This window comes from Biomphalaria glabrata, chromosome 2 (assembly GCF_947242115.1).
Source record: "Biomphalaria glabrata chromosome 2, xgBioGlab47.1, whole genome shotgun sequence".
In the NCBI taxonomy this organism is placed as follows: Eukaryota; Metazoa; Mollusca; class Gastropoda; family Planorbidae; genus Biomphalaria; species Biomphalaria glabrata.
The window spans coordinates 23,509,468-23,520,487 of record NC_074712.1 but is presented as its reverse complement, the minus strand read 5'-3'; the positions used below and the strand labels follow the sequence as shown (position 1 = coordinate 23,520,487).

General features: G+C 35.1%; 1 protein-coding gene across 5 annotated transcripts in view; it reads right to left on the bottom strand.

Moving 5' to 3' along the window:
• Positions 1-2,761: 2,761 nt before the first annotated feature.
• The window catches only part of LOC106070827 (transmembrane channel-like protein 7), a 76,902-nt gene continuing 68,643 nt past the window's right edge, over positions 2,762-11,020 (bottom strand). For 4 of the 5 annotated variants that reach the window (XM_056019672.1, XM_056019677.1, XM_056019674.1 and 1 more), the window contains exons 15-17: positions 3,858-4,025; positions 3,527-3,605; positions 2,762-3,215 (exon numbers count right to left, since the gene is read on the bottom strand). In XM_056019672.1, the coding sequence (XP_055875647.1) occupies positions 3,138-3,215; positions 3,527-3,605; positions 3,858-4,025 (325 nt within the window). In that variant the 3' untranslated portion in view covers positions 2,762-3,137. Of the gene's footprint in view, positions 3,216-3,526; positions 3,606-3,857; positions 4,026-9,141; positions 10,796-11,020 lie in introns of those variants that run through there. The other variant, XM_056019676.1, reaches the window with a different exon arrangement.

Genomic DNA, 11,020 nt, shown 5'->3' with positions numbered 1-11,020 from the left:
CTTGAAATATAAGAGATTTAATTTTTTTTTTTTTTTAAAATCCAGGTTTCTACTAGAGATGGGAATCGAACCAAACTTTTAAGGTTCGGTTCGGTCAGATTTAAGTTCGAGTTCGGTTCGGTGACGAGTATGGTTCGGTTCGATTAGGTCTAAAGTTCGGGTTCGGCTCGGTTCGATGTTATGTAATTTATGTAATAGCAAAATTAAGTTAGGATAAGGTTTAATACAATTTATCAGATAAAACACTTTAAGTTTAATTTTAACATAAAACAAATACTTTGCAACATATAATAGGCCTATGGGCAATACTTTTTCCAAAATAATGTTGCCTACATACATTTTAAGCATTGTAAAAATTTCTTAATGGAGATAGAATTGAAGATGCGTCAGGTTTTCGCTCAAGTCGGCAAGTGGTTTAATTCTGGGCATGACTCGGCGCTAAGCGTATTCTAACCTTTTTCTCTTAGTAAGAAGAGATATTGTTTTAAAAGGCTAATATTGATGTGCTTTCTTTCAGAACGCACTATTCATCATGATAAAAAAACAAATATTCTTCGTGTAAAGATGTCTCTATCGAGGATTTTTTTTTCACACATAAGTCGTCACTATAATAAATTGCAATATACGGAAGAAATTCGACTATTCTGAGACAAAAAATGCAGAAGAATCTCAATAGCGGATATGTTTTAATTTTTTTTCTTCAAAACGTTTTGACCCATATTGTGCATACGCGCCTCGCAAAAAAGCAGTCTACAGTTGACAAGGTCTTATTAGAAGATAAAATGACATCTCCTACTTAATATATTTTAATTTTCAAACATGTAATCATACTAATTTTCAGATAAGTTAAACTGAAAATAAAACTTTTTTTCGACGCCCCCCTCTCCTTGTTAGTTGGTCGTTGGTTTGTCGCTTACAAACAGCTAGTACAATTGAACCAATAAAGGCGTTTTATATTTTTACCGGTAAGGATAGTATAGAGGGACTTCTTATGGTCCGTCAGTGACGCTGGGCAGGGCACGTATCCCGTATGGGAGACGAACGTATGCCAAAGACAGTCTTATTTCTTTTTTTGTGAGCTAAAAGGTGGCCGCCATAATAGAGGCGCCCCACGGAAACGCTTCAAAGACCAGCTTAGACGTCAACTTTGCTTAGCTGACCTAGAAGAGAGCACCTGACTGCATGTGGCCTCAGAAAGAGTCAGTTGGAGTTCACTCCCGAAGGCCGCGGGATACACATTTGAGACCAAAAGAAAATCCGCTGCCGAGGACAAACGCAGACGCGAAAAGAAAAACTAAATGGACCACCTGCGGACAGTGGTTATGTGGCATAACCCTGGATGTGGCAAAATATGTAGGTCACATCTGGGACTGCGCAGCCATGGGAAAAACTGCATTCCTCACTAATCTTCGGACTCGAAGACAAGCCTTATAATAACATATAAACTTAATAAACTTTAAAATAAATTTCTTATGTGAACAACTCAATAAAGCCTAACTGTTATTATAAGATGTAATATTAATGAAATATACTGATATTTAAACGAAATCTAGGTCTCAAGAATGTCTGCCGTTTCACATTTGCATTACTCTAATTTCATCATAATCAATGCATAAACACAAATCAGTCGCTTAACCTCTTCTTATCGCCACCAGACACCACACACACACACTCTATGACACCCCTTTTTGTCAGTTAGTTGCGTCTCCCCATCCCCCAATTCAAGGTACTCGCCATCCCCACCCACGGGGGAGGACCCAAAGTTTGAGAAATGCAGCATTAAAAATACTGATGATCAATAATGCAAAACAAAATAATAGTAAAAATATTCAGGGGCGTTGCTAGGAATTTTTCTTCATTTGGGAGCCCGGGAGGGGCTGGACCTCTTTGGGGGCCCCTGCATTTTGCGTAATATTGAATATTGTAAAAAAAAAAACTCATTTGAAGCCCCCCTCAAGTGGGGGCCCGGGGAGATTTTCCATTCCCCCCCCTGCTCCTCCCTCACCCTAGCTACGCCACTGATAATAATCCAATATGGAAGACTTCACAATTTTGTAAAAATAAATCACTTAATAGAAGATAATTAAAATGTATTTTAAACTAGAACACAAATGAACTTAATTGTAGATTTATATCTACACTCTCTAATTGGCCAAAACTATTCTACTCTCAACTAACAGCCATCTCTAATAAAAGTGACAATATTTTAATGTTGACTTTGTACTTACTAGAATCTAGATCTAATTAGAGGGCGCTTATTGGACTCAAAACCAATATTGCAAACAGCCCGCGAAAATTCAAGGCCAGGAGGGAGTCGGCACATACGGAAAAACCCATGGGAATCTTAGCGCGCCGCTTTTTTTTTCTTTTTAAAGTTTTCAAAATACCCCCCCCCCCTCCCACGTTTTCAAAGTATAATGGAATCATTAGAATTTAAATAAAATATTTAAGTTATTTTTTTTATTATTTTTTTTAACCAAAAATTAAAAAAAAAAGGATGTGCAAATTGCAAAATTAGTTCGGTTAAGATAAGGAGGGTTCGTTCGGTTCGTACCAAGCAGTTTCAAAGTTTGGGTTCGGTTCGGTCATAAGTGAAGTTCGGTTCGGGTTCGGTTCGTTTCCCATCTCTAGTTTCTACATATTTATAACAAAAAATGTTGAGCCTTCAAATGTATCCTGACTTACAAGTTAGTTATACTATGTTCAGTGAACTTTGTTACAAGTTAGTTATACTATGTTCAGTGAACTTTGATGTGCAATATTTCCCTCATTTAATAAGTTCATCCACCAAATGGTGTGCACTAGAAGATTAATTCATTGGATGACAAAATGAACACATTTTTCTTTATTTAGCATGCCACATTTATTATTACATTATATTTGAAGTACCATTCCTTATATTTATTACTGGAGAATTTTGAGCTTAAATGTTAAGGATTTGAGACCAACCACCAAGGCTCTTGTAATGCTGTATGATATAATATTTATATGTGCCATCAGTTCAATGCATCATCCATTTTGGTAGGCTCTTTATTAAATAGAAATTGTGTGTCCTTTATCAGTTATATTGCTGTTGTTGTAGGATCAGACCTCTCAGGCAGGCATGTAGATTTAAGTTGGTTATCTGAAAAGTCAAGTTAATCTTCTTGTCTCCATTGTCCTCGTTTAATAATTTCATCCACTCTTGCAAGAAGGAATTGTTTATCATGAGCTTCCTAAAGAAGAAAAAAACAAGTTTCCTTGACAGCCATTTTATGTTGGGCAAAAAGACAAGGTGAAATATATATCTTTTTAATTTACTAAAGAACATGAACAATTTACTAAAGAAAAAAATAATTGGACCCCATCCAGATAAAAACATAGCTTATCAGAGATAGTACAGCATGCATGTTGCTGATCTATCAATACAGAAACAAAAATATTGATTTAAGTGTATCCTATTAGTGATTAGAGATTTATAATGAACAAAAGTTAACTAGGCATTACTAACATTCAAATGGACAGAAATGAATTGTTCTATACTAACTGATTTTAATTGTTCTTTTAAAAGTTCCTCCATTTTCTTGTAACCTGCTGTTACTGCCAAGTAGTAGTAAATAGATAATCTGAAAATTGATTTAGACTCTTAGTAATATGTTGAAAAGGTTTCTATTAATAAATAAAGAATAGTAATGAAGTTAAATGAATCTGCTACTAGGGTTAAAGCATAGTCTAGCCAAAACAAAAAAAGTCAACACCAATATCTTATATAGTTGTGAACCTGATCAATTTAGAGCTGTATACTTACAAAAGATAACAATACTGCAATATAAAATCAAATTTAGGTAGAAATTTGAAATACTGACTATAAAACTTACAGAGAAATAAGAAATGCTGGAACATAAAATGCAGCAGTTTCGAAGTATCGAACGATTTTTTGTGGTACTGTTGGCCATGAGTTAATTTCATTGGTGACGACATCAAACATAACAAATTCATCACTGGAATAAACTCTGAATGGACCACAACTCATAGAAGGCTTTAAACTATCATAGGTAGACAAAAAAAAATTAAATTCAGAATTAGCTAATAGTAATACAGATAATAAAATAATTTTTTTACATTCCATTTTCGCGATCAAGCTATGCTATACTTATCAATCTATTATTCTACCAAAATGTATTTTTAAAAGTCATCAAGATGTTTTTGAGGCTGTACCCTGCTACGATGTCCTGCAATAGTAAAGCATCCTTGGCGCTGGTACGTGACGTTTTGGCGATGCCGTTTCGCCGATGGCATGTTTTGGAGCCAGGATCTATGTCTTGTTAATGTTTTAGAAAGCATTTTATAATAAGCATTTTTTATATAGGAAAAAGACATGAATATTTAAGAAGAAAAAAAATGTTTCAATTATATAATGAATAGTGTTAACTATAACAAGTTACCACAGCATTGGCAAAACTCTCCAAGCGCGTCTGGGAAAATGGTAAATTGACCACAGCGACCAAAATCCTAGTCTACAACGCCTGTGTTGTGAGCACTCTCCTTTATGGCAGTGAAAGCTGGTCAACATACATGTACCAAGAGCACAGATTGAATAGTTTCCACTTGCGCTGCCTGAGACGCATAATGGGCATCTCTTGGAGGGACCATGTCTCCAATCAGGAAGTTTTAAGATTGGCCAATATGAACAGCATGTATGCTCTCCTGACACAAAGAAGATTACGCTGGCTTGGACATGTCACCCGCATGCCAGATGGTAGAATCCCGAAAGATATCTTATATGCTGAGCTTGTGGAAGGAGTCAGACCCAAGGGCCGCCCAAGACTAACATATAGAGATGTCTGCAAGCGAGACATGAGAGTCTCAGGCATCAGCGAAAGTATGTGGGAAAACATAGCCAAAGACCGGTGTGCATGGAGACAGACTGTGCGTGCTGGGACAACCCTTGCTGAGAACAAAAGAATTGAAGCGGCTTTAATCAAGAGGGATAAAAAGAAAGCTGCCCTGTCTGCTAGCCCTAAATCAGAAACATACACATGTACGAATTGTGGCAAAGTCTGCCGTTCTAGAATTGGCTTGATTAGCCACACCAGATTCTGCCCCGTCTCAAGATTAAGCCAGTGACTCATTTGGGCGCATCCATTGCCTTTCGAGACAAAAGGAGCCATATATATATATATAACAAGTGAGATTCATACCAGAAAACAGGATGACTGGACAATGAATGAAGCTATCCCAGTCCAATATCTCATACATTTCAGGTAGAGAACAATAGTACTCTCACCTGGACTTCCAATGGTATCACATTACAGCTTAGGTCAGTTCACAACCTGACATGACCTACACCCCCTTATCCTTTATATTGACAGGCTAGATGCTAGAAGGGGAGACCGTCTTCAAAACAAACAAACAAAAAGTTCCATGTAGTTGTGAAAACTGTCTTATTGTAAATTATAGATAACAATTCTCTTTCTGTTCTGACTATTTGTAGCACTTTGGCACCGTACTTGAGAAAAAAACTCTGTACGGTAGGTAGATGTTTGTCTACAATATTTTACTTATGTTTCGCTGGTAAAATGTAACAGAAAAAGAATAAAGAAAATAAAATGATAATATTAGAGAATATGAACAGAAGCAAAAACATACACAAGTGCACACAAAATGTATAGTCTTTTAATAAATTCTTAATGAATAAAATTCTCATAACATAAATAATTTTGATATGAAGGGACTAGGGACCATATAATGGAACAACAAACCACTGGTGGATCCTAGGGAGAGGGGCGGCCTCATCCAACTTCCTGAAGGAGGGGGCAGGCGAATTTTAGAAGACATCACACAATACGTATATAAATTCTTTACTTAGGCTTATGTTAAAAATATATACCAATTATTTAAATTTTAAACAATTTTTATGTCCCCACACCCCCTCTAGTATGTTGGCCGGTGGAATTGGGGGGGAGGGGGCTATTGCATCAATTTCCCCCCAACCCTTTAAGGGCAATCCAATTTCTTTTTGCAGAGATCACAGTTTGTTAACAGAATTATTTATATGATATATGCTATTTATTGATATTTTCTCACCCACTTCTGATATGTGGGCATGTTACATCTATTGCCCTCCCCACCCAAACACTTTGAGTTGGTTGGGCGAGGGGGGGGGGGTCAAAATTTTATGCAGAAATCATAGTTTGTGAACAATATAAGTTGAATAGCTTATATTACATATTGATATCTGAACTGTTTATTATGTGGCAAAACACTCCAATCATTAGAAAATATAAATTGAAAGAGGGTAAGATTGGTCAGTACAAGGGGGGGCCATGGGATAGATACAGTCCCCCCCCCCCTTTTTTTTTTTCAGACCAATACTTTTTCCTTTTCATTTTAGTGAAGAAATTACACAATTATTTTTAGAAAAAAAAAATCTGTCACTAATTGTCACAGGTTTCTTGTTGTTGATTGCAAGTGCTAATTCATTGATAGTGCTGAGAAGTGCTAAAGTTGTAGACTCTTTCTTGAGATGGCAGATGTCACAAGAAGTTACGGTGACATGCTGGGGATTCTATACATATTGTTGTAACCCTGTTCCTCCCTGACTAACCATTTTTTTTCCAGGTGCAAAGTAGGGTGATTTTTGTTTAGGCTGTTGGGCGTAAATGACCTTGCCTAGTGTGTAAATGTGTTAAGAAATTTTAGTTTTGAGTTTGGATTTCTTGACTGAGGATTGCTTTCTATTGTGTTAGTGAATCGGGATATGTAAATTTGATTTGGAGATAGTGACATTATTTCTTTTTATCGGGGATATTGATTGTTCATAGTTGGATTGTGTTTCTTCAATCGGAGAGATACCAGCGATCTAAGAATCGGGGAGTTATTTTCTTTAGTTCAACCCAACATCTTAACAACTGGTGTCGAAGCGGAATAGAGCCTATACTCTACTTACTAACATGTCTACTTCTAAACGCCTACATGAGCTCCAGATTAATGAAATATGTAAGGAGTTAAAGAGGCAAGACATTGTAGCATCAGGAAACAAAGAGACCCTCGTTAGCTGTCTGAGAGATGCCTTGAAAGAAGACGGGTTTGACCCGGACACTTACAAGTTTGAAATGAAGGCTGATCTCGGCAGAATGTTAAGGGTCAATGCGAGCAATGGCGACATTTCTGAAAACAGATTTGGAGGAATTCAGAAGTAAGTTAAGGGAGGAAATCGCCGCTGTGAAGTCACAGCTAACAGCAGAGATGGAGCAAAAGATTAAAGCCCTTAACGACGAGGTTCAGGCAGTTAAAGGTCGAGCTGGGCAAGGTTCAACGAAAAAAATAAATAGTTCAGGATCGAACGAAGCAATTTGGAAAGTCAAGCCACCTATTTTTGATGGCTTCTTTTACTGACCAAAACAGGCTGACTAAAAGAGGTCTTGTTTAACATGAATATACTATTACGATATACTTATGCTGTTTGTGCCTCCAAAGTCAAGTCACAACATCAGTATCACCCCAACGTTTACTTAATTTGACCTGCCATTATTTAATAGGATGAATAATCAGCTTTAGATGTCAGGAGAATGGGTTTATGCAAGTTAAGAATGTATGAAAACTATTGGTGTCGAGGCTCCTTCCTAAACCCCACAGGGGGAGCTTGCAGTGCTCCACCAGACCCTTAGCTGTCAATAGTCAAGAAACAACTACACAAGATTAACTGTTTTTTTTTTTAATTATTTTTTTGTATTTACATTCATTCTAGATTCAATATCTATAGGCTAAAGGCAAAAACAAAAATTAGAGCCACCCTTGTAAAAAATAACTTTTTTTTCCCTAGATAATGCGACTGGTGATGAACACTACTGGTGGTAATGCACACTGCAGCACACAGAAGGAGTTCCTGACACTGTTTTCCCGTTACTCTTAGGCCTGCAAAGATTATGGGCTAACAATAAGCAAAACACTGCTACCGATCTATTTCTAGCATCACAATGAGTATGTGCATTGCATATATGTTATGATAAAACATGTATGGTAGTCCATATATTATAAGTACTAATGGCCTATATTCTACGTGGAAATGCCTAGGAAAAATACTGCCCTGGGGCATCCACTTACTTAAGTTTGGCCCTATTTTGGTATTACAATAACATATTCTTTATTTCTTTTATTTTTAAAATAGTGTATAATCATGAATCATTATAAATTGTGCAAAGGAAACTTTCTTTAGTTTTCTGCATTATTAACCTTTTTTTCCCCCATTATACTTAGAGAGGCATTTTTAAACAGGTGGTGAAGATAACTATCCCCTCCTGTCAAGTTGACTGCAAACAGCATGTTGAGGTCTTTTTTTTATTTACTTCACATCTGCTTTCTATCTGCTCTGTCAAGTTGACTGCAAACAGCATGTTGAGGTCTTTTTTTTATTCACATCTGCTTTCTATCCACTCTTGTCAAGTTGACTGCAAACAGCATGTTGAGGTCTTTTTTTTTATTCACATCTGCTTTCTATCCACTCTTGTCAAGTTGACTGCAAACAGCATGTTGAGGTCTTTTTTTTATTTACTTCACATCTGCTTTCTATCTGCTCTGTCAAGTTGACTGCAAACAGCATGTTGAGGTCTTTTTTTTATTCACATCTGCTTTCTATCCACTCTTGTCAAGTTGACTGCAAACAGCATGTTGAGGTCTTTTTTTTATTCACATCTGCTTTCTATCCACTCTTGTCAAGTTGACTGCAAACAGCATGTTGAGGTCTTTTTTTTATTCACATCTGCTTTCCATCCACTGCTGTCAAGTCTGCCATGCAAAAGACTGCCATGAAAGAAAATGTGACTGAAAACAAATAATCATTAACCGAATTTTGAGTTAGAAAACTATGAGTAACAGTAGGCCTACATTCATTCTCTAGGATTCATACATTTTCAAAGACAAATACTATCTTTTCTATTAAAGGATAAGTTACTGTAATGCATGTCACAATATGCATATTCTATTATTGGCCTAACTAACATTTTTTTTTATGTCCTTATTTGATTTGTAAAAATTTCTTTTAATTAACCCAAATGCTTGTTTAATTTTTTATAATAATTTCATTGATATGGGGATTCCATATTTTTTTATTTATTATAACACCTAGATATTTTGATGAATAAGATAAGTGGTATTTATTTGTTTTATTTTTTTTTGTTACCCTATATAAAAACATTTTTCTGGGTGGAATGACATGCTCCAATTTGATTCCCATTTCTGTAATTCATCATATTCTCTTTCTAAAATTTCTGTATTTGTGTGTTGTTTTTATGTTCTATATATTATGCAATCATCTGCAAATAATCTGACTTTTTTTTGTTAGAATTAATGCAATATGGTAATTCATTTATGTAAATTAAAAAATAGAATTGGACCTATGGTTGTTCCTTGAGGTACACATGAATTTAAATCAGAAATCTTGAATCCATTGATATAATGAACCAGTAATGCCAAAATATTTTAATTCTTTAAGCAAGCTATGATGATGAACTTTGTGAATGCTGGGTCACATTTTTCTCCTTTTTTAAAAAGGGGAGTGAATTTTGCTTCTATCCAGTCCTTCTGTACACTGCCCTGATTAAGTGTTGCCTGAAAAAAGTATTTTGAACACTGGTGTTAGATCCTTGCTTAGTTCTTTCAGTAATCTAGCTGGAATACCATCAGGTCCAGATGTTTTATTTGGTTTTATGTTTGATAATAGTTTTTGGATTCCCTTTTCTAGTACATCTATATTTCTTATGTTTTCGACTTGGTTCATCCATCCATCTCAGTGGTGCTACAACCCATGGAGGGCCCTGGCCTGCTTTAGCACATCTCTCCATTCTAATGTATCCTGTGCTTTATGTCTCCATACCCTGACTTTTAGCTGTTGTCAACTTGGTTCAAATTAAGTAATATGTTTTTGTCTCTGGGGGCAGAGAATGCTAATGCAAAGTATTTATTTAGAATATTAGCTTTAGTTTCATTATCATTATGTTAAGTTATCTTTTCCTTTTAATGGTGCTACTCTTATTTTATTTTCTTTGACCCTAGGTTTTTATTGTTATCTTAAGATACAACATTGTTCATGTATCCACTCTGCAGCTGTCTGCTGACTTTCTGGGTTAAGTGTTTCATTCTAATATACTTCATATACTCTTTTGCCTTAGTTTCTTAAAAATTTGTATATAGATTTGCATAAGTTCTTTAATTTATTATCAAACTAGTATATATTTGATGAGTATTTAGTTGGTATTTGATTTTCTATAATGCTTTTAAGATGTTTTTTAATAAAATTCCAGAGGTCATTAACTGGTTGGTTCATTCCTTTTTTTTGATAACATTGTTTGTTGAAAGTATAGTGCAGCTTGGTGTAATTTTGTTAAAGTGCATTTGTTCCAGAGTAAGATTTTTCTTTTAGGTTTTATATTAGTCACTGTTTTTATTTGACTGTGTATTTTAACAATATTATGGTCCATCGATTATTTCATTTATATTTTGATGGTGGTTAAATCACTATCTTCAGAATCAAAGAAATTGACATTATTTGTTCTAGCTCAAACTTCCATTGTTATTATACTATTTATTTGCTATTACAATGAAAACAGAGTATGAGCTATGCATTTATTTATTTTTAACAATAAAATTCTGAAAAGTTTTGCAATGAAAAATAATCTTTTCTATATTAAATTTTCGTCTACACAATTGAAGCTCTGAGCAATTACAAAAATGAATAAAGGCTACAAACATTATTGATACTATTCAACACTTACCTCTTAAAGAAGATCATCATTTTCTCTTCAGTTAAAAAATAAGTCTGTTAGTAAAAATGATCCAATTCAAGATATTTACCATGCTGTGTGAGCATTGCACGAATGAAGGTAAAAAAAATGAACAAATTAAAAAACAATTTAGAGGCTGACAATTAACCTTAGGTAACATTTTCCATAAAGTGGAATAATGGCTAATTTGAATGAGTACAAGTAAAAATTGTGAATAACTCCAGCATAAATTATATAAACAAAACTAGCAGTGGGTTGAA